This window comes from Lytechinus variegatus, chromosome 9, assembly GCF_018143015.1.
Source record: "Lytechinus variegatus isolate NC3 chromosome 9, Lvar_3.0, whole genome shotgun sequence".
NCBI lineage: Eukaryota > Metazoa > Echinodermata > Echinoidea > Temnopleuroida > Toxopneustidae > Lytechinus > Lytechinus variegatus.
In genome coordinates, this window is record NC_054748.1 from 5,886,766 (window position 1) to 5,912,551 (window position 25,786).

Sequence of the window (25,786 nt, forward strand, 5' to 3'; positions counted from 1 at the left end):
ATAGGTTAGATATGTCTGCTTTTCATATATTCTTAAAAACAGTCCTTAAATGTCCTCTATATCTGTTACGAATGTATATATATATATATATATATATATATATATACATTCAGCTCGCGTTTCGTATCATTTGGTTAGTGAAATACGTATATGTTCTTTAAAGGGAATTCCTTAAAAAAAAGGCTATAGAATGCCCCTCTTCGGGTCTGAATTTCACAAATTTTCAGCCCGCGCTTCGCGCTCGCAATAATAGTTTAGCGAGACACGTCTCATGTTCATGATTACAGTGACTACAAAAAGTGCGTTATTTGAATGATGTAATTCTTACAAAATCAGCAAGCGCATTTGCGCTCGTATTACATTGTTATGCTGAGATTTGTAGGCCTGTTATATGCTGTACATAAATTCCTTTTAAAAATGGTTCTTGAAATGTCCATTTTGGGTCAATTTATGCAAAATTTTCAGCTCGCGCTTCGCGCTCGCTTTGTTCATTAATCAGGTCCGTATATTGCCAATATAGCCTCCTCCCACAGGGTCCGCAGAACGGTCTTGAAAGTGGGGAGGGTGCTGACCATGAAAAGAAAGTACAATCATATTAAGTGGTGGGGGGGGGTGAACCCCCAGCCGCCCGTTTCTGTGGACCCTGTCCCATGAGGGATCATTTTTTTGGAAAGCACGCAAACATGCTACATTTATGTCAGCTCTAGGCGTTCTTCCCTCACGTCCAATATGCTACACTTGGTAGAATCTCATATGATTGCTCATAATGATTGACGCTGAAGTCTAATGATATTTCGAGTGTCTTGTAATTTCATTCTTTGAACCTGACACTGCCACTGACTGTCTCGCACTGTAGTCTATATCATGTATATAGACAGCCATAAGAACTGCCCCACTCCACGATATAATCACATTGTCCCTAATACTAGCCTCTCCACCAACCAGGCAGACTGAACCTGGACTTTGAGTCCGACGGTTGAGCGAATAACTTAGCATGTCAAATACAATTAAAAATCATTTTGCACTATGACACCGGAAATAGTTCTTACGGCGCGTCTTTGTAAATAGCGCGCGCGCGGGGAATACCACGTTTGTCTAGTTTTAGTTACAATGTACAACATGTACAATGTGAACAGCTAAATGGTTTCACTTCTGCGTTAAATTCCATTTGTAAAACCGCTATTTGACGATGAGATATGTAAGTGGAACTGCCATTCTATTTCTACGCGTTTCTTACCCAGTGAAAAGTGTGAATTTGACTGACAAAAGTAAATGTTTCCTTTGGAGTAGATGTTTGTATTTGGTATATACGGCGCTTTCATACATTGCACGTCCGATGTAGATTACTAGAGGCAAGCACAATTCCCTGCAAGTAAGTGCCATGGTATTAATGCAGACTATCTTCTTCATTTATGGTTCCATGTCGGATAGCTGTATTGTAGTACTGTCATGATTTTATGTTGCACACACATTTTTTACGAAGTGTGAACATGATAATCTTTTCTTAAGCTTTATATTGTGGGCATGTCTGGGAAATGCGGGAAGAGTTCAGGCTTTATCGTTGCTGTTTCTCTGCAACAACTGTACACATTATGGAGACCTTTTGTCATAGGTGAAATGATTGACAGTTACTCTATAGTTGTGGAATTCACCCTGCTCATGGCATATTTGGACTGTTCTTGCATATTTCTGAAAAGCTCATCTGGTTTCATTTATTTCATTTCAATGGAATGCAGTATATTTTGTGTGCTAATTATCTGCTCATTTGCATAAATTAATACATTTTTGCACGAAAATGTGATTTTTAGTAGCATGTGCTGTGAAGAAGTAAAATACTTGATTCGGCGAATACAAATTGATATATGCAATGTGATTTTAAATTTACAGTACCTTACATACATACTGTAATATGATTGTGCACGATGTGGTTATGCTTGATGTATAAACTACATCTCATTTATTTGATTGTTCTCAATTCTTTTGGAAATGATGCAATGTTCAAAATGTGATTACACATGATTTGATTATATCAAGATTAGACGGTATATTACATTACATTCATTACATGGTTCTACCAAGAATGTAAACAATAGCATTTGTAAAGTTTACTATCATGTTCACTGGACAAGCCCCCCCCCCATTAGTCAACAGCAGGGCTAATCCAGGATTTTCCAAAGTGGGGGCACATTTTCAAAATCTTCACGTGTGATTGAACGCCAAATTCACATTTAAAACATTTTTTGGTGACTTTCATGTGGGACGGTACGCATCTGCATGAACGGGATACTTCCGTTAAGAATATTTGCTATGACTCTTAAGTTTGGGGGGGGGGGGCACGGGTCAGATGTGACCACCCTGTACCAGACACTTGTCAACAGTGCACTACGTCAACTTTTACAATTGCTATTTCTCCTATACCTACTATTACTACTCCTACTACTACTACTACTACTACTACTACTACTACTACTACTACTACTACTACTACAATAACAACAACAACTACTCCTATTACTTCTACTTGAGTTATACTTCTACTGTTATTATTACTTATTTTTATACTACTACTACTTCTACTACCACTTCTACTATTTATACTAGTTCTACTACACTCCTACTACTACTATTTATACTGGTACTATTACACTCCTACTACTACTACTACTACTACTACTACCACCACCACTACTACTACTACTACAACTACTGCTATTACTTCTACTTGAATTATACTTCTATTGTTATTATTATTTATTTTCATACTACTGCTACTACTACATGTACTACTACTACTAATATTTCTACTAGTACTACTACACTCCTACCACTACTACTACTACTACTACTTCTACTACTTTCTTTAATTACTTCTACTTTATCAATACTACTACTACCAAAAGTACTTTATATGAAGAGCTCAATTGCAATAGGGTTCGATCTTTTTTTTATTAGATTGATTTCTTTTTGTGTGTGTGTCAATGTATAAAATGCTATTAGCTTTAAAATATGACACCAAAGAACAGTTAATTTCTATTAAAAAGAGTACAAAAATGGCAAAGAAAATATTTTTTTCATAAGGGGTTGGATTAATTCCATTTTGCTTGCAAAAGGGGCTAGATCCCCAAAAGGGATAATTTCACAAATTTGAAGACATACAATCTTTTTTTATCCACTTTACGTTCACATGGTAGTATATCATGAGAATCTAGTTTCGCACAAGAATATTGCAATATGGGACAGAGTAAACCAAACATGATTTTTCCCGAATAGTATAAAAGTGGATCCAACCCCTTTTGCAAACAAACTTTTCCTATTAGCCTAAAGCTTCCAGCATGTCTTAGAAAAAAAAGTCTACCACACCCACTACCGTAAATTACATGTACAATATTGATGTAATTTTAGACCAAAATATTTAAGCAATGTATCATTATCTTTCCAGAACCTAGCTTGTAATCCTGAAAGTGTCGTCTGATTTCTTCAACATGCCTGTGGCTTTAAGCGAATGGAGAGTCCGAATTGGAACATTTGTCCATAGGATAAAAGAGTACGTGGTCAGAGAGATGAGAGAAGAATTGCTTAGAGAACGTATTCAGAGGCTAAGGGTCCTTTGGAAACGACTCAAAGCGATGGAGGGTGATTCTGAAGGAGGGTCGCAAGATAAGGAGGCCAGACAAGATGAAGTGGATTCATCTGATTCTTCGCTTGTGAATCAACAAGGCGACTGCAATGCAGAACCAAGCACTAAAACGGGTCAAGATTCACCACAGTCGTGTTGTGTAGGGAGTGATGCTTTACATCATGAACCATCTAGTCAAACGGTTGGTAATATTTGTGATCATTTCTTAACAACATAATTTCCATGGTTGAGGTAAACTAAACGAGCATGACATGTCTGAGATGCCATTTTAAGGACAATTGAATACATATAGGTCATATTTAGCATTAAAAGGCAACGCAAGCGAAATATCATACCTGAATGATCATATTTGTTCTTCATTATTCCCCTCCGGCTCTTATCCCATTAACTTTTTCCTTCCTGTTATCTTACTCGTCATGTTCTAGCCTGTCCTACCCCCCCCCCCCCTCTTTCCCTGCATGACATGACAGCATAGACATAAGGTGTTCTTCGACAGCACTGCGCTTATGTAACATGACTATTCACCGTTGGTTTTCTCAACAGGTAATGTCTCATAAAGAGTCCGCTTCACTAAGTACAACGACGCATTCAAAGGTTTGCACGAGACTTTGCCCATCCCGTCCTTTTCTCTCTTCCTTTCTTTCTCCTTCCTTTTATTACTGCTTTCCTTTAATTTTCCTATTTTCTTTTTTATGTTTGCCCCTTGGTCCCGTATTTGGTATTTCCCTTTCTGTTTCTCTTTCCTTCCTTGTCGTCGTTCCCTTTTTACTTTCACTTTTTCTCTCCCCTTTCCTCCCCTTTTCCCGACGGGAGCAAAGTTTTGGAGAGTGTCACACCTTCACAGCTTCCCCCGTAAGCAACGGTTCCAACTTGAAAGAAGTGGTTGATAAAGAGTTACCTCAACAGCCTAATCCTAATCTACAGGAGTCAATGCTTGTTAGAGCGGGAGATGTGGAACTCAACCCAGGCCCTCGTCAAGGGTAAGTACAGTCATGACAGTGGGAATTATTTTTGTGTACTTATATGTTTTATACAGTGAGAATTATAACAAAAACGTTCATGACAATCAGGCAAATACAGTGGCGTAACTACCCCCCCCCCCCCCCATCGGCTGATACTTGCATTGTCTGTTTGATGAGATATACAGTGCGTCCCAGAAAAAACGAAACCGAGATTTAGCGATCATTTATCATTACCTAATCATAAATAAAATAGACAAATGACCTACCAATTTAAAGCTTAGAATCTCCTCTTTTATCTGATATTACTTAGATTATTTCTCATTCACGCATGAGTGAGCAAATGCAATTTGAAGAAAGGATATCAAAAACTCATTTGGCAGGGGGTATCTGGGTTTCAAAAAGAAAACCACATTTTTTAAAAGTTCAATATCTCCTCTTTAATTTGATACCTAAATAACAGAAAATGGTCACGAAATAACAAAGTTCTGGTCATTTGAAATAAGGCTTGAATTTCAATAATTTCATAAAATGAAGAGGTTCTCCAGGCTGGCTTTCAAACTCACTCGACACTCTGTTTTGTTGACGATCAGCCATGCAGTAAATCTTTTGTTCACCATGCGAAAGCTTCTGTCATGTCTGTGGGAAACAGGTAAAAACACGTTTATCTCATGAAATTATGGAAATACAAGCCTTATTTCAAATGACCAGAACTTTTTTATTTCCTGTCCATTTTCTGTAATTTTGGTACCAAATTAAAAAGAAGATATTGAACCTTTCAGAAATGTGGTTTTCTTTTTTGAAACCCAGATACCCCCCGCCAAATGAGTTTTTGGTATCCTTTCTTCAAATTGTTTTTGCTCACTCATGCGTGAATAAGAAATAACCTAAGTAATATCAGATGAAAGAGGAGATTCTCAGCTTTAAATTGGTAGGTCATTTGTCTATTCTATTTATGATTAAGTTATGATAAATGATCGCTAAATCTCGGTTTCGTTTATTCTGGGACGCACTGTATAATCCTGTTGTACTAACCTCCGGTTTTCAAGTCAATATACACTAAATATATTTCCTCGCATTTCGAATTATTATTGTTTTATGTAGTGACATGTCATTTTAAAGTCTTGATATAAGACTTTTCCCTTCCGTGCTTACGTTTGCATTAGTAAATTAGTGAGATATGTCTCTTAATAATTTCCTAAAATCAGTCCTTAAAATTTCCCTTTTTCTGATCTGAATATAAAAAAATTCAGCTGGCGCTCGCACCATATGGTTAGTGAAATACGCATGGTCTACGTTAATTCCTACAAACAAGCCTTAGAACGCCCCTATTCAGGATGAATTTCCTGATTTTTCAGCTACCACTTCGCGCTCGCAATATTTGACTAGTGAGATGCGTATGATAATCATGACTACAATGACTACAAAAAGCATGTCTTTAGGTGTAATTCTAACAAAATCGGCATGCGCTTGGCACTCGCATTAGACGACTATGGTGAGATATGTGTACTCGAAATGGACTCTTTAAGAATAGTTCATGTTTGGGGTCAATATATACAAAAATTCAAGCTCGCGCTTCGCGCTCGCTTCATTTCGTTAGTGAAATACGTATGTTCTTCTTGAATTCCTACAAACAAGCCTTAAAATGTCCCTCTTCAGTTCTGAATTTCACAAATATTCAGCCCGCGCTTCGCGTTCACAATATTTGATTTGTTCGATGCGCATGTTAATCATGATTAAAATGACTACAAGTGCTTAATGTCTTTGGATATATTCATGCATTTAATTCTAACAAATTCAGCAAGTGCCTTGCACTCGCATTAGATTACTTTGGTGAGATATGTATCCTCTTAATAGATTCCTAAAATATAGTCCTTGAAATGTATGTTTGGGGTCAATGTATACAAAAATTTCAGTTCGCGCTCGCATTGTTTGTTTAGCGAGACAGGTATATATCATGATTACAAAAATTTGCTTGTAATGTCCTTTTTAGGTCTCAATATCAAAAATTTTCAGCTCGCGCTTCGCGCTCGCATTATATGATAAGTGATATACATATCCGTTCAATGACACTGTCCTTAAAATGTCTCTATTATGTCAGCATACCTATGGAATGAGCTCACTAGGTGACTCAATTTTTTTGCTGGTGCCCCCCCCCCCATGCCATGACCCAACGACGTCACTGGGCAAATATATTTCATAAGTTTAACTATACTTGTTTTTCCACAGGGTCTTTGTCTTGTAAATAACACCTTCTTCCTTCCACCCTTTAACAAGCAATAATAAGTTCATCATTGTTGCTGAATATGTAGATTTTAATCAATAAACTTATAATTTTTATCTGAATCCCACTTGCAGCACGATTGATAGTGCCCTTCAAGACATGGAGCTAGTATTACTTGCTAAAGATGTTCCTGGTGACAACTACTATGAATTGTGCATTTGCATGGGCTTCAGCTACATAGAGAGCAAAAATCTTCTCACAGAGCATCACTTGAACATCCCAGGAGCTTTGCTGGAACTTTTCGGTCGATGGAAAATCAAGCAGAGAGATGGCACAAACTGCAGGACAGTACTTGGAGAGATTCTGGAAAAGGCCAACATGGGTGCGCTTCAAACAAAGCTATTAGAAGGTGACTACAGTGTTGTATTTTTTTTCCAGAACAAAATAGTCTTCATCTTTTTTATGTTCATCAAATTCTATAATGTGAGGAATTTCCTAGGAGATGACGTGCTTTCGGGGGGGGGGGGGTGGAGGGTTGAGCAACTACTACCATTATTCATTTATAACCAAATAAAGGAATACACAAAATACAAATCATAAATTATTCTAAAACTAATATTCAGCCTAGGCTATCACTTTAATTAACGTCTCAGTAAATAGGCTTCTGATGACGAAAAAGATGATGTGTTTTACTCCCCATAATAACGAACGGATATTGCTTTGAATATTTATAAACAAAAAGTAACTATAACTTTTCATGGATAATTTGAGGTATAAAGTTTCGCTGGTGGTTTTCTACACGAAACTTTGATTACGAAGATGCGCGGTTGCATGGGGACATTTTGGGGGTTACTTATACATGATAAAAAGGGAGAAACGTTAGAATGCTTACTGTCATTTTTCGGACCCCTCCCCATTTTCTAATTCTGGATCGACCACTGATGTTTGTAAATAACTTCAACTGATTCTGTGAAATGGTTAGTAAAGGATCCATTTATGAATATGAACCGTATTTATTCTCAGGTTTTCAAGTGTGCTCGCTCAACCATGACAGTGTAAACATAGAAATGAAGATAGTGTGTGTGGTCATGAAATGATGAATAATGAACACGAAAATTAAGTTACAGCTGAAGCGGAATTTTGCTCCTAATTTTCAACACGCGACCCCTCAAAATGAGTATTGTAACATTGAGAATTATTTTTCCCCTTCAATGTGTGCTCACTCTGCCATAAATTAACAAATGTAATTTTTACTCAGAATTCTGCCCAATGGTTGATATACATTACTGCTAGATGATATTGCTAGAGGCATTTTTCAGTTCCACCATACTGAATAGGGGTTACTACACTAAAATATATGCATTTATGTTGTACACAATGTCTATTAGAGAATTAGAGAGGAAATCAAAATGTTAACAACAGTACAATTAGCATTCATTGAATGAATGATTTTCGGGTTACTTCTGCCTAGATATTTTTCATGAAACTTCGCACACGGCTTAATGCTATTTGCATAATTTTCCAATACTACATGTATGCTCATTAAACCATTACACAATGGGAATATTTTTTTTTTAATAAAATTAAATGAACTATGCAAAAAGCTTTTTGATAGATATACATAGTCAGCAATCCCATTAAAGTCCCTAACACGAAAATAGAGATGTTCACATTCCACACGTTCCGTCAAGCTTGAATGTTAATTAAGATGAATGAGAATCAATGAAGCATCTTAACTGGTCATGAAAATACCGAAAAAGGGGTTGATTAGATAATTTGCGTGCTAATGATAAAATACTTGCCGAGGATATCATGAAAATGTCTATTTTCACTAGATCTTCATTAAACCGCTTGATGATTGTTGACTCAATTTATTCAAAAACTAAATGTAACCATATTATTTGATTTTACGAATAAATATGCATAAAACATGCAAGTCAAGCACATTTTGAGTCGTGCTTATTCAACTGTACATTTCAGCAAACAAGTTAAATCGAATTTTAGAGATTAACATCCTAAACAAATTTCCTGAATATGTTTTCATGATAAAATTTGTGAACTTCCTTCCGATAATAGGTAATCAAAGTCAAAATACTACGCTTGTGACTTTTTAAAAAGTGACAATTTTTCCTTCTGGTGTTAATCACTGAAGCATGACTTTAAATATCATAGTAACATTTCCTCAGAGAGTAGCTCTACATTATTACCTTAATGCTCATGTAAAGATTTGTAAACTCCTCCTGGTTCAGAAATTTTGGATTTTTGTTTGCAAGGAGGAGCGGAAGTATTTTTTTTAGTTTCGGGTATATTTTCTAACGCTTTCCAATAGTCCAGGAAAAGAAACAGTGCTTTGTTTAATCTAACAGTAATCCCAACAGCCTAAGATTTTTTTCCCCGCAATATTTTTCTACAGAGTCCCGAAGTGACGTACCAAAGGTCCATAAACATCAAAGTGGTGGTAATCGACCATAGTGAGAAATGTAAAGATTATTGGTGCACTTATCTGACAAAGGCACTTTGAAAAAAAAAATCACCGATGCTATATTTATCTTAACATCACTTTCAAAATAGATTTGACCTCTGCTGACCTCTAAACATCAATGACCTTAACATCACCGACCTAATTTGTTTCATGAAAATTGATAATTTGGCATAATTAGTTCTTAATAAATATGGCTAGAATGATAAGGATTATTCAATATTGTCTTTTAAGTGAGTTTCATTGCAATCTGGGTGGGATCAAACCTTATATTTTTTCTGGATTGCAAGGGTTCGATCCGTATCCATTATAATATAACTGTTAAAATATGGAGTGTGAATTTCATTAAGGCCATAAATAGATATGCACCTAAATCTTATTGACTTATGCTGTGGTATAAGAGTGGATAAATAAACATTATTATGTCAATAATCATTTTGAATTTGTCGTTCTCTTTCAGGTGGATATCTTAAATCTGATAAGAATGGTGAGTGCAGCTTATTCTTTCAATATAAGAATATATCTGCGTCCCTCATTGGATTCTTTAAAAAATCAACTCAGTATAGTGCAGTGGGAACATAATATACTTTTAAGAGGTCTGTTTTTTCCAATGGGGGGGGGCACTCGATTGAAACTAGCGAGCCCCCCAAAACCCCGAAGAAGAAAAAGGCCACTTTGTTAAGATTTTGACGCAAATATTCACTGCTGAATGAGATTCGCCCTATGACAAAGAATAATTTATTAGAAATGTATATTCTGAAAATAACTGAAAATCTAACATCTGTTTCAAATTAAATGCTCTTTATATTTCTTTTTGTTAAAATTTTTAGCACAAAAATTCACTGCTCAATGATACGCGTCGTATAAGCTAAATCAACAACACAAACAAATAAGAATCAGTAGAAAATGTGAATTCTGAAAAGGCACCATCATTTATTTCAAATTGAATGCTCTTTTAAGCTCAACAAACTTGATCCATTCATTTAAATATTACATGAGGCTTCATTAGAAGTATACATTATGAATAAACGTGCAGCTACATTTATACCGACCCCATATGCACGACAGACACATGTCGAGAGATACAATATTGGTTTCAACGTCACATGTTCTGTTGTATAATTATGGTGAAAATGTAAATGTGATTCCTCTTGTTTATGCATGCATTGGTTCTTTGTTTGATTTTATCATGACATTCAGTAAGAATTGTTTTCGTCGAAGTTTAGAAATTAAGTTGATCTCTAATTTGATACTGTTTATTTGTTAATTCGACTTTATTCTGTATAGGGTGCACCATTAGTTATTGATATTCTATTGTCATTATTGGCCCTGTCACACAAATTTTTATTTTATGAACGCATGGAACAGTAAACGATGTAGTAAAGACAGACATTTTCGAATCAAAAATAATGTAAAGCAGTAGTGTACGCAGGGGTTTTGAAAAGAGGGAGTTTTCAAGCAGAATTAAAATTTCACAATCCCCCAAAAAAGATCTTCACCAAAAAATTTAGGTAATTTGGTAGTTATTTCGTACAAAAAAATGACAAAACAAAAAACGAATACCCCCCCCCCCCGCGTAAGCTTCTGATGTATAGAGAACATAACAAAAATAAGGTCACTTCAAGATCTTTTACTAAGGTGACTTTAACGCCAATTGTATAGTAAATAGTAAATGCAAAATCTCTTTTCGGAATTTCTTTTTAAGATTTAAATGAATCGTTAAACAATAATGCAGCAGTAAAATTATAACTCCCTTACCCTTGTCTATTTTAGTTTAGATAAGTTTGAACTTGTGTTTACATGCAGTGCGTGTGTTCATTTAACAAATATTAATGGGTTTCGGAGATCACATTTACTAAAGGTTGGATAAAATTTAAATATAAATAGGTCCATCTATCCTGAACAAGTTGGATGTAAGCCCACTGCAGTATCTTAACGTTATTTTGATGAAATACAATATCATATATCTATTTTTCTCCCTTATTTCTGTTCAGTGCCAAGCAAAGGAAAACCTCAAGAGGCCATGACTGAAGAACAGGTTTCACAGTGTGCTGAAGACCTCAAGTCCTTCTATCTTGAACAAATGTGCAAGATAAAACCCGACCCGCTTGATTTCAATCTAATCGTCCAATTCGAACAACTTTACACCAATTTAGTTCTACTCAGGCATGACAAAGGATTAACGAGAGACACACTTCCTCTGGATTACAAGAATCTCTTCACTACAAGAGTTGACGGAGTGCTTCCTAAACGACTTCTGGTTGAAGGTGAAGGTGGTGTTGGTAAAACGACTTTGTGCTCTAAAATTGCACGGGACTGGTCCGAAGGGTGTGATGAGTACAAACAATTCAAATGGGTCTTGGTTATACCACTGCGTAACGTTATCAAAGGTCAGACAATTGGAGATTGCATGAAATACTATCTCAATGAAAACAACATCGTAAGCCCAGAACAGATTGAACATTTCATGATATCCCAGCCCTCAAAGGTTTTGATTGTACTTGATGGATTCGATGAGTATGATGGAGACCTATCTAACAATGACAGATCAGGTATTTCTCAGGTTCTGCGATTGGATAAATTTAAGCAATGCACGGTACTTGTGACAACGAGACCGTGGAAGGCACACGAGATCAAGTGCAATAAAGGACTTTGCGGATCATATGCTTTCATTGCAGTTAAAGGGTTCAGTGCTGAAAATGTCTCGAGCTATATTAGCAAGTACTTCGTAAAGGATGTAGACGCGGGTAAAGAGCTGATTCGTTTCATTGAAGTGAATGATGTGATCAAGGAAAACATGGCGCCCTTCCCAATTTACGTTGCTATGCTTTGTATCCTGTGGGAAAATATAGACATTGAGAAAAGAGAAACGATTCGCAGACTGAAGACATTTTCGCAATTATTTGAGCAAATGATAATTTTCTTAAAGGACCATTACGTATCAAAACTGAAGGCCACCAATACTTTAAATGAAGAACTACTGAAAAATGAATATAATCAAGCTGAGGTTTGTATAAAGCAAATCGGCTTAGTGGCATTTTCTGGGGTCCTTATGAGAAAGCTTGCTTTCAAAGGGAATGACTTCAGATCATTAAAGGACGCCATGGAGACATGTTGCAAAGTAGGGATCCTTAGTAGAGATCATGAACATGTATCGAGATGGAAAAGGTCTATGCGTGATTCGCCAGCTGTAACAAACGTTTTCTTTCCTCATAAACTGTTCCAGGAATATGTGGCAGCTCTCTATCTAGCATCTCTTCATGAGACTGATCGCGAGGAGTTTATAAGGTCAACTGGCAAAGTAATGGGAGCTAACGTCCAAGAATTCAGATATCTATTGTATTTCACTGCTGCCCAGGTGAAAGAGATTGGTCTCGAAATAGTTAAGATGTTACAAGGGAGCAACCAAATCCATCCGGCCCTCATGCAGGATATCGTAGGCTGCTCTCCGTCAATATTGCCAAGAGGAATAGATTATACTTTTCTTGTAGACGTTACCTTTGAAGCTTATGACAAAGATATAGCAAAGGCAGTTGGGCAAAGGATATTTGCAGAGAAACGGACGCTTAAAAATCGATAAAAACATGTCTGCTCACACGGTGTCTGGTTACATGTTCATCATGGAACAGCATCAAGTGGTTTGTAGTACAATACATTGAAATGAATTTTGAGATATAATTTTAACAATTGGAATGCCTCTGGCTCTCTCACCTGCATCACGCGATTCAATACAGCAGCAGTGCTGACTTTGAAAACTACTATAAAATGATTATTCACAAAAAAACACCATTCATATAATGATACAATACTGCATTCATTGCAATTTGACCTTGATTATGTGACCTAAAACTTGTCAGTGATACTTAATTACTCCTATATCCACATTTTATACACTATATCTAACAACTTTGAAAGTTATGACAACAATCTAATAATTACCTCTAAAATTGCCAAAGTTCATGTGACCTGAAACTCGCACGAGATGTTCAGTGATACTTGATGACTCTTACGTCGAAGTTTTATGAACTAGACCAATAGACTTCAAAAGCTATGAATGTAATTGAACAAATACCCACAACGTGGTCGAAGTCCATTGACCTTTGGCCTTGGTCAGGTGACCTGAAACTCGGACGGGATGTTTAAAGATACTTGATTACTCTTATGTCCAAGTTTTATGAACTAGAACAATAAACTATCAAAGTTATGATGGTAATTCAACAAATACCCCCAATTTTGCCAAAGTTCATTGACCCTAAATGACCTTTGACATTAGTCATGTGACGTGAAACTCAGGCAGGATGTACAGTAATACTTGATTAACCTTTTGGCCATGTTTAATGAACTATGTCCACATACTTTTTAAGTTATGCTGTCATTTTAAAAAACTTAAACTTTGGTTAAAATTTAGTGTTGACGCCGCCGCGGCGCGCCGTCGCCGTCGGAAAAGCGGCGCCTATAGTCTCGCTCTGCTATGCAGATGAGACAAAAATTGTATTGTCTGCTCCTTATGGTGAATGCAAATAAAATAAAGAAATTTGTTTTTTTCTATCATCAAATCGAGGGGTGAAATACTTCATTTGCTTGTTTATTATTAAATGTTTATCTTGAAATTTCAAGTCATTAATAAACAAACATAAATGAAACATTTTTGCGTTTATTACGCTTGCTAATTGATATATCCCTAGGATTGTTTCACCATCTTTTTTTACGGAATTGAAATTTGGGGTTATTATAATTATTCCCAGACATGTTACATATAAAAAAATCATACAGATAAAAGTAAAGTTTGAAAAAAAAAAGTTTTCTATCAACCCATGTCATTGCTTTCTCACATTATTGTAATTACACCTCTAGAATATATATTATATTGTGTATTTTCGTTTTTGCTGCACGAAAGTTCTCGTGTCTCTGAGAAATAAGGGATCTGCTAGATAACTTTATCAATCGTAACAAAATAATATTTTGTAAAGATAATATGTTTAACCGGAAATTATGGTGGAAACCAATAATGGGACGAATGTGTAGGAAAAAACTCATGTTTGAAATATCAAACTTTCAAACAATTGATTAACTTGAAATGATTTGCAATATTCATAATTCGGAGATGAAATACACGCGCAAGTACATAATTCTGGTAGTGCCCTGAAGATTTGCATGTGTAATAATGATTTTAAAAATACAGTAGTACATGCAATCGTAAACAGAAAAAAGACTGAAAGGTATCACTTTAGTAAAATTTGACTATTTCAAAGCACTGAATTTGAAGATAAGAAAAATAAAAAGCTTAAACAACCTCATAGAATTTCAATTTCTTATATTGTCCTGTCTGCATTTCACTTAACTTAACAAGTAGATGGGCTTTGTAAAACAATTACAATGGACCAGTTATTGTGCCAAAAAACTAGTAACGGGACATTTCAAGCTGCGTCTTTTTTGTACGACAATGAATCAGCAATAATTATATATTTTTATTAAACTGAAATTAAATTGAATGGAGTTTCCAATAAACATTTAAACTTTCAAACTTTTTATCTTCATTTTTTTAACGCTTTGAAAGAATCTCACAAATTTTCAAATCCGCGATAATTAATAGCATAACCTAAAACGCTGTCCTTCAATCAATTCTTTTATCACCCCTTGAACATGTTTAATAGTATACTTTATTTGTTACGATCGTCAGGAAACGCTGGAGTTAAGAAGAAATTGCGGACCGACTGTATCTCGGGACATAGCCGACCTGCTTTCTTCACCAACTTCTTTGACAACATTGAAGATTTTGGAAACGTATCTCGATGACGAGTTCTATTCTCTGGCATTAAATGTCTCAAAGGTACTCGTTTTTCTAACACTATTTGTATTCAAGCTATAGGACATAACATTTTGATAAATACATTTTAGAGCAGTATACAAAATAACCAATAACATATTTAAATAAGTAAATTAAAATACGATGGAGGATATTCTTTTACTAATATGGGATTTAAGGTGTCAAGATCATACTGTTTATTTGGGCCCTGTTGTTATCGTTTGCGTTATTTCAAAGTAGCTTGCATAACTATTTTTTTTGTGTTGCTTTATTGTAATTCAGAGAGGTGAAGCGTTCAGCATAGTTCAGGAACTCCATATTGACGATCGGTTCCTTTGCGGCCTACGCAAATTTGACACAGCCATCAAAACCATATTCCCCAACCTGAAGCGGCTAAGAATTTTGACTCTTCACACTGTCTCTCCGGTGATGGTTGAACAATTGGCACAAGCCAGCCTAGAGGTGTTGTATTTCGAGCGCGGACATGATTCGGGAGAGCGAAGCCGTCAACCAGTTCCTCTTATTGGAGACCCTGTTTCACTAGGACATCTTTTCTCAGAATCATTCCAACAACTCACCTCTCTGGTCTTCAAAAAGCTCATGATCGGAAACATACGCACTAGGTCAATACTGCAGAGTCTAAAGAAGCACCAGCATTTGAAAACAATTAGGTAATTGAAGTTTTATTTAATTCCATTCAAATGCCTTAATATAGATTTATGTTAAACGAATACAAATCAATGGACAAATATCCAGGTGCATGAACAATGATCGCATCAACCATGTCAACGTATTTGATATAGGTATGACGTATTAACATGTTTAAATGAGTCAATGACTTTTAATCAGACATTCATGTTTCTTTGCGCACGTGGGTTTTGAATAACTTTTTAAATGCTATATATAAATATTTTTGATATACTAAAGTTCAATTGTTGTATTAAAATATCGAACACAGACACCCTTGCATACTCAATTTAAATTAGTTTTAAGTTACTTCTTTTTGTATACATATCACCTAACTCCAAAATGCTTGTCTGATTGTTTAGGAACTTATGTCCCAGGTAGGAGAACTACCGGTAGGTCCTCTAAATACCCACTTAAATAAACATATTCAACATGTTACAGAGAACATTCACCGTTGCATTCTCAATACAATGGAACAAACTCCCTCTCACAAAAAGACAATCCCCAACAATTATGTCATTTAAAAGTCCCTTATTTTTTTGTTTTAGGCAAGTACCTTCATTTACTAAGTCATTCTAATTTTTTGTTTGTATAAATAAGTTAACTGAAATTGTGAGCGCTTTCGGCCATGTGGGAAAAGCGCGTTATGGATATTGACTATTATTATTATCAATTCTTCCGATGTACGTTTGGGCCAAATGTCTTGAAATTCAATTTTCAAATTTTGTGTGATCACTAACACAGAAATTTTAAAATAATCGTTTGTCTAATAGGGAGCCAGTGTAAATTATGTAACAGGGTTTCAGAAGTTGTGTCACGGAATTATCAAGAGTCGCCTATGAATGAAAGTGTTCAGTTCTCTTTGGTTATTCTTTTTATCATTTCCCATCTCATTGATATTGTGTACAATAGAAAATATATTTAAGGGCAACTAGCCAGTTATTCAAAACTGTATAGTAAACTTTTTTGTCAAAAATAGGTTGGGGCAGTGGTGTTTATTGACATATGGACAGGACTTTGGGCAAAAATGACATGAATGACACAATCATCTTAAAGGGGAAATTACTATTTTCGAAGTCCCCGAACTACTTTAGAGTGGATGTATAATGAAAAGTGTAGGTATATTTCGTTGAAAGTCTATGTTCTTTGGTGCTGTGTTTCGTCACCCACCATTTATCATTATACTCCCATTATTCGTATTTTATCATTTCATGCTTGAGCAGGAAGAATACAAGGACCTGAAAATGAAGAAAAAATTATGTTTGGCATTTATCAATTTGAAATGGAGATGTAAATAAAAGTAGAGGATCTGGAATAGGAATCCGGGTAGGGGGATGTGGTCTCTGAGGAACAGGAAAGGGGGTGCAGCTATTTTCTTAAAATTTTACATATACTAAGTAGTTTTAAAATTACCGGGGGGGGGGGGTCTTCAAACCCCTCTGATAAAACGTCATGTTATTGGAAATTTTTCTTCAATTACAGTTTTGATGATTGAAAGAAAAACAACTTACATGTAGAATGATTGCAATTTGTGAGCGGTGGTTTAATTAATGTTAAAGTATACCCATGTGATGTATATTTCGTTCTAGAATCTTCGCTTGTTTTACGGATAACGAACTAGATCCCCTGGCAGAACAAATAAATGCAGAGAACAGGATTAAAGTGACACTTCAACATGACGAGGTAAATGCTCTATAAAACTTTATCAAAAGGAAAATTAAAATGAGCAAATTGATCCGAAATGGCGAGGGTCTCTTAACATGCCAGATTAATTTGTATTTTAAAATTTTACATTTTCTTTTAAGATTTTATGGTCATATGCAAAAGTCTTATTCGTGTAAATGACTACAGATTTATCTACAACACAGTCCAATGTGTATTGCTCTTTTGCAAAGCCAGTACTGCTAGCATTGAAAAGAAGACGAAATACGACGATTGTAGATAAAATCATTATTATTTCACGAAAATGTGTCTGGTGCACGTTAAGAGATGAGGAAATTGTGTGATGGACCTGTACAAGCATATGTGAAAGAGATCAATTAGATAACTAAAGTCAGAATGCCATTTGAAATTCCATTTCAACCAAACAGAAAACGTTATGGCTGCAGCTCCATGGATAAAAGAAACACTAAATCGATTTTGAGTGTCTTTCATTCTTGTTGAGGCTGTTATGGTATTTTATTAGTATTTGATTTCATATACAAATTCTATTGACGTTTTATAACATCTCTAATGTTTGTATTTCCTATTGTACATTGCTTCCCTAGTATCTTCAGAAAAAACGGAAATGTGCGAATATTTCAAGAAATTTGCGATCAAACAAGGTTTTTGACCAAACCTTATTTCTGTCACACCAACACAATGATAAAGCAATCGTTATAGAAGGTGAACAGAATCATATAAATGAAAGCAAAGTACTTGTGGTATACCTTTCTTGTGTGTGTGGGTGGGGGATGTTTGACGGGTATAAAATGTACCTCACCTCGTTTCTAGTGAATCTTTTTTCTGTTTGCAAGAAATTTGTTCGGAAATTGCACTGTGTGACAACACTGGATCCGGGCGTTTACAAGTATGCCATAATGGTAAAGTGCAGAGCCTTGACCCTGATAGTAACATCGCACAATATTTTCTCTGAAAATAAATATCACCATTATCAAGAGTTTTGCTCTAAATATCTGGTTTGGGTGACAACAACAATATTGACTGGATCTTCGACGAACATCAAATATATTCCCCTTGCAAGACCCATATTACCCTCGTCCTAAGATTCGGGCCAATATGACTCTTGCTGGCAATACAGTGGGTCCCACAAAAAGGAAACCTGTTTTCAGGGATATATTTCACAATTATTTTTTATTTTTTTACTATGAATTTGATACTCAAGGCAAGAGTGGAATTTCATCTCAAGTTTAAAATCAACAGCTAAGCAAATCGTTCACGCATGGCAGATTACAAACAGTAAATATTGAGGCATATCAGAAACGATTTGCCCAGAAACTCACGTGTGAATCTGAATCCACTCTCATTTCAGGGATCAGCGAGAGAATGTTAACAAAGAATACAAAAGAAATGCTAATCGTCGAATAACCACGGTCGTATCTCGAACCAATCTTGTCCAATTTTTCTGCGCAATCTGGTCATGCTAGTCTCGCTCATTAATGTGTGAAGTGTTTGTTCCATGTTATAAAAATAAAGAAGAATAATTGACATATATGGCTATGTAAATTGAATATCATAGTGTATTTGCGTTTGAAGAAAAAAAAAAACATGGGAATCCCGGTTTCCCTTTTTCAGGGACGCACTGCATATTTGATGTTTCCCTTGGGTAGATATAAAAATTATTATTGCATGACCGTCAAGTTAGGTAGGATTGCCATTTATTCTGGAAGTTGTAGTATGGAATGTCTAGTCAAGAATCTGACGGGATCCACCTGGGCACCTAGGGCGTTTTTTTTTTGTAGAAATCAAAAGCCACTTCCATCTTTACACATATCTGTTGAATATAAATTTCATATTTGAAGGAATAAACATGCCATGTTTGCTAGCAAATTAAGGCTAATAAAAAAATCAAACGTAAATTTTAATACAAATGTCCGTCGAAGTGGTCCAACGATGACACACATGCACCTACACACACCCCACACAATTAACCTCAAAATATGCGACCTCCATATCCTCACAAGAATTTTCACAGATAAACAACAAATAAACAACTTGTACAAAAGACTACTCAGCACTGCCCTTCGTGAAAAGCTCCCCTGGTTGTCTTGAAAAGGTCTGTTATTTTGACTCCCCTTCCTCAACCCACCCTTTCGAGAAAAGCTCCCCCAGTTTTTTTGCTAAGGGTGCGACCACCCCCGCTTCTTTCCCGCTCCGCGAACGCAGACGATCGTAACAAGCCATAAATATAATGTGGAACATATCATGTTTTAAATAAAATTAAGTCGGATATTATTTGAATCTATTGGCCATGTTGGCAAAGGTTAAACTGAGGGTGTGCGTATTAAGAATCCGACCGTCGTTACTTTGGCATCCTGGGGAATTTTAGTTCGTGACGTCATAAAACACCATCTTTCTTACATTACTCTTAAATATTTAGCGGAATAAACATATCAAGCTTAAAACAAATCAAATTCAAAATAAAATCAACATATATGAATCACAGAGCATTTAAAGGGGAAGCTTCACCCTGAAGAAAACTTTGTTGTAAAAATAGCAGAAAAATAGTCATAAATATTGGTGAAGGTTTGAGGAAAATCCGTTAAAGAGTAAGAAAGTTAATATAGTCCAAAACTTTGGATTCGTGACGTCATAAACGAGCAGCTGCCCCATGTGTTATGTAATCTTATAATATAAAATGCATGAATTTCAATTTTGTATGGTTCCTGATGACTTCATTTTGTTTTCTGTTCATGATCGGGTGTGAAATGATGTGTCTATTGATATACCAAAGTTACAGTGAAAACCATTTTCAATTTTCTGAGAAAATGACATTTCATTGATTTTTTACCATTCGCTATGTAGGAATGCTGCTCGCATATGACGTTACAAATCAAACATTGAAATTCTAATAACTTGTTAATTATTTGATGAATTTTTCTCCAACCTTTGGCAATATTTTTATTATTTTTTCTGCTTTTTTTACAATAAACTTTTGGTCAGGGTGAACTTCCCCTTTAAAACGTTTTATAAGCAAATCAACAGGCCAAACTGGGCCACAAATGTAATGAATGCAACATATAATGTGGTATATCTCATTTTTGGTTTAGGGTGTGTAAATTAAGGATGTGGCAGATTTTACCTCCCCATCCTTTGGCATTTTATTTATTTTCTGACGTCACGAACCACGCCCACTTTTCACATAGGCCTATAAGTAATAATGGAAAAATGTGATACTTTATAGAATAAACCTATCGTTAGGTCAAATTATTTCAGGCAATGTAACAAGACTTTAATCAAAACATGTAGCATAAGTTTGCTATCATACAGGAAATAAAACTGCACAGAGTTTTTTTTTAGTTTTCTGTAAAAACATATCTACTATAACCAAGGAGAGAGTCATACACAGTAAATGATACAATACACACATTTCCGGTTTTAAGATAAATCATAATGGAGCCACACAAGAAAATGACTTGCACAACACAAATAGACAAGTTTCCAGTTAGACGAATTTGACTTTGTACATCATCCTAACTCCATTACATTTTGTGCTCTCATACGATCTTCCAGACTGATTTCCCCATTTTTGTCTCACCTGCGAAGCAGAGTGAGACTATAGGCGCCGCTTTTCCGACGGCGGCGGCGGCGTCAACATCAAATCTTAACCTGAGGTTAAGTTTTTGAAATGACGTCATAACTTAGAAAGTATATGGACCTAGTTAATAAAACTTTGCCATAAGGTTAATCAAGTATTACTGAACATCCTCTTAGAGTTTCATGTCACATGACCAAGGTCAAAGGTCATTTAGGGTCAATAAACTTAGACCATGTTGGCGGGATCAACATCGAAATCTTAACCTGAGGTTAAGTTTTTGAAATGTCATCATAACTTAGAAAATATATGGACCTAGTTCATGAAACTTGGACATAAGGTTAATCAAGTATCACTGAACATCCTGCACGAGTTTCACGTCACATGACCAAGGTCAAAGGTCATTTAGGGTCAATGAACTTTGGCCGAATTGCGGATATCTGTTGAATTACCATCATAACTTTGAAAGTTTATGGATCTGATTCATGAAACTTGGACATAATAGTAATCAAGCATCACTGAACATTTTGTGCAAGTTTCAGGTCTCATGATTAAGGTCAAAGGTCATTTAGGGTCAATGAACTTTGGCCGAATTGGGGGTATCTGATGAATTACCATCATAACTTTGAAAGTTTATTGGTCTAGTTCATTAAACTTGGATATTATAGTAATCAAGTATCTCTGAACATCCTGTGCACGTTTCAGGTCACATGACCAAGGTCAAAGGTCAATGAACTTTGGCCGAACTGGGTGTATCTGTTGAATTACCATCATAACTTTGAAAGTTTATGGATCTGATTCATGAAACTTGTACATAAGAGTAATGAAGTATCACTGAACATCCTGTGCGAGTTTCAGGTCACATGATCAAGGTCACAGGTCATGTAAGGTCAATGAACTTTGGCCATGTTGGGGTTTTTTGTTGAATAACCATCATATCTCTGTAAGTTTATTGGTCTAGTTCATAAAAAGTGGACATAAGAGTAACCATGTATCACTGAACATCTTGTGCGAGTTAGAGTAGTATTCAAAGTCAGCACTGCTGCTATATTGAACTGCGTGGTGCAGGTGAGACGGCCAGAGGTATTCCACTTGTTGGTCTTAACTGCATGTTCACTTTTCCTTGTATTTAGAATTACACAATGTTATTTACTTACGATACACGGTAAGCGGTAAATGCTTACCCTAGAGCACAATGGCCCGATTTTAATCCATATGGAACAAGTTCTGATAATTCCTTTGAAGCAACTGATGTGCGATAAACAGGTACATGGGTTTCTTCCTAACTTTTACCTCCCATTTATACATGGGAGGCAAGTTGCAGGGGAGTAATTCTGATCAAGTTCCTGAGGAAGAGCACCTTTGATAATCATGCTCTTTTCCTGACTTGCCAGTTGAAGCATCTGTCTTCTTGCTAAATAGTGTGAAGTAGTGCTCAGTAATTTTAGAAAGACCATTACATTTGTTATATTAGTTAAGAAAGATTAAAAGTATAAATCATTATTTCACCTAAATTGATCTACTTCTTCTGCATCAGACTCTATAGATTAAGATCTTACTTGAGCAGTAAGTTTTGAGTGGAAAATTGACACAAGATGGTATCAAAGCCTGATAGGGAATTTTCTGTGCGAAGCTGGCATTTTCCTCGTAATGTCAATACCTTTCCTTTATTGTCAATTTATTTTTCTTCAATGTGCAAAAAACGTGTAAACACAAAATGAGAACACTGGTAGAGCAGAAATATCAGTGTCAGGGAAATATTATATGTGCTTCTATACTGCCATTACATCTTCAGAAGATAGCTGATAGTACACTGAACAGGACATTTTTGCCTACTCGTACTTATTCACGACAGAGTGGTTATTCCCAAGGAATTAAAAGACTTTCCTTGTCGATACAAGTCAGCGTCACATTGTTCTATAACTTTTAAGGTTTAATGCAGTTGCTGGTCGGCCGACGAATCATATATTTCATAGTTCATACTGCAAGTGTGAATCGACGCGAGACAGCTCTGGCAGAGGCATGTAGTTGAGATTATTGGTGAAGGGAAATCTCATGAGCATCTGGTCGAAGAGCTATGGTACAGAGGGCAGTTGTGAGAGGAATATAACAGGACATGGTGAAAAATGTTAAATTGGTGTAGATTATTTGCAGTCACATGATATTTTTGATACAAAATTATATATCAAACATTTTGTTTAAAGTGACTGTATAACTCGCGCAATCATCAACCTTTCAAGCGTGTAAATGGTCTAAAGGTCACCTCACAAGTGCTTCATTTTTTTCTAACATTTAAACCTACATTCCATTTTCCATAAGCTTTAATCTAATACCAAACATGATATGTGTATTTTGTACACTAGATAAGTCATAATTAAAAGATTGAGCTACATGTAAGTGAAAAAGAATGGTGTGGTTTATACTGTCAGGAAAGGGCGTTGCATAAAATTGCCAAAACGGCCTTCTTCATATTCGTAATCTACACATCTTCCACATGACTTTCAGCCAAAAATAGACCTACATTCATAATGCCCAACTTGTTTGTATTCCAAACACGATATATTCCTCATTATATGTTGCGTTACTTACATTTGTGACCCAATTTGACCTTGTATGTCCGTAAATGACCTTTAATAGCCCTGGACACGTTTTAAAGGCGCAGTGATTCATAATTATGTGTCTTTTTATGCATTTTATTTGATGTGATTTCAAACATGATATGACTCTTCCACTAAATGGAAACGTCCAATTTAAATGTAATTGAAAGTTTGTGTGGCTTAATGACGTCAGAAAAAATAAAGTCCTCAAGATGCCAAGGTAGCATCCAACGGAATTTTAATATGCACACTCTCAATCCTCAGCTTTGAAAAAAATGCATATTATACTTAACTTGTTTGTATTTAAAGCATAGTATGTTCCGCATTATATGTCTCACTTACATTTGCTAGACAATTTGACAGACCTTAAATATCATTTAACTGACCTACGTGTAATCTAAATGCGCTGTTATCCATATATTTGCATTTGACCTTTCATTAGCTTTCGTTTGATACCAAAAATGACATAGGAATTCCGTAAGAAATGAAAATTATATATGAGAGGTATGTGAAAAAGTAGGCGTGGGCTATGACGTCAAAGAAAAGAAAAGGTGCCCAGGTGGCACCCGTCGGAATCTTGAAATAGACACCCTATACTACAACTTCCAGTAAAAAAAATGCAGTCATACCCAACTTGACGATTATGTTGGGGCTCTACTTGACTACCTCAAGGACAGTCAATATTATGTAATTATTCCGTATATTTCAAAAGGAACAAAGCTCATTGAAGGTTAAGCCATCGACAGACTTGATAGATGCACTTTGTCATCGAACGAGTGTTTGTGAGTGGACTGTGAAGGACTTTTTTCCAGACCGTCTTGGCAAATATAAGAAGAAAGATGACTTGTGTTTTCCAGACCTTCATGGCAGAGAGGTGGATTCCAAGGTGAGTGAACTGGCCCTCAATACAGGATAGGCAATTGCCATGGTTAAGACCGCCTTGGCAAAGTATGTGGAGCAATAGATCTATAATATAAAATAATATAACATTTACTAATATTCGTTTACCCAGACCCCATGTACCCTACCCCAGGCGCGGATCCAGGATTTCATAGGGAGGGGGGCCCAAATTCGACCTGATTTTGGCGCCCCTGTGTACTTTTCGGAAAAATAGCGCCCCCTCCCTCCCCCAAGGCAATCATAAGTGCCTTAAATGCATGTTAAATTATCTTATTTCATAGGCACATGAATCAGGCACATGATCCAGCCTTCGCCAGTAAAGGGGCCCGGCATTTTTTTTTTCAGCCATATTTTCCCCGATCGGCCGCTCGAAGATGTTTTTTTTTTCGTTTGTTTCTTTGAAGGGGGTAGTCCTATAAGTCACTTCTTAGCTTTATTCTGTAAATCAACATAAATGTATAATATCATAATCCTTATTTTATAATGCCTGAGCGAAGCGCGAGCAAATTCTTATTGAAATTGTATGTATTTTTTCCTAAAATTTGAACTTTCTGAAAAAAAAGATGTGCCTGCAATAATTACTGCGAACGCGAAGCGCGAGTAGAAATTTGTGATAAACGTTTTGAACTGATCGGAAAAGTAGGCCTACCAGTCCTGTTAAAGACTGCATAGAGTTAGCCATGAAGACGTTATATATTTCAACAATCAAATAATGCGAGCGCGAAACGCGAGCTGAAAAAAATTGAAATTTCTTCATAAAGAATGGAAAATTTTTCATTATTTTTTGTAATCATTAACAGGATAGCTATACAGTATAACTTAACAATTGATGCGAGCACGAAGTCCGGGTGGAAAAATTCTAGATTTAGACCTAGAACGGGACATTCTATTCAAGTTTCCTAAATCATGAAAAAGATGAATAAGAGGGGATGATTATTATGTTATGAAAAATGTATTATACGAATGTTATGGATGCAGAAGAAAACAATAAATCAAACCAATTGATGCGAGCGCGAAGTGCGAATGGAAAAATTCTAGATTTAGACCTAGAACGGAACACTCTATTCATGTTTCCTAAATCGGGAAAAAGATGAGTAAGAGGGGATCTTCCTACATTAATAATGCGAGCGCAAAGTGCAAGCAGAAAATGTTTGTATACGTTTTGAACTGATCGAAAAGTGCCTTTTAAGGACTGCTTACATTTAGCCATGAAGTCATTACATATTTCATTAATCAAATAATG

At 35.9% G+C, this 25,786-nt stretch overlaps 1 protein-coding gene across 1 annotated transcript in view; it reads left to right on the forward strand.

Annotated features, from left to right (window-relative positions):
- Positions 1-754: 754 nt before the first annotated feature.
- LOC121421003 overlaps positions 755-25,786 on the forward strand; it is an 82,413-nt gene continuing 57,381 nt past the window's right edge. Inside the window, 11 exon segments of the mRNA XM_041615577.1 lie at positions 755-1,198; positions 3,440-3,818; positions 4,181-4,617; positions 6,955-7,229; positions 9,760-9,786; positions 11,294-12,864; positions 12,866-12,937; positions 14,980-15,129; positions 15,388-15,776; positions 17,382-17,475; positions 24,356-24,529. Of these exon segments, the coding sequence (XP_041471511.1) occupies positions 3,483-3,818; positions 4,181-4,617; positions 6,955-7,229; positions 9,760-9,786; positions 11,294-12,864; positions 12,866-12,937; positions 14,980-15,129; positions 15,388-15,776; positions 17,382-17,475; positions 24,356-24,529 (3,525 nt within the window). The 5' untranslated portion in view covers positions 755-1,198; positions 3,440-3,482.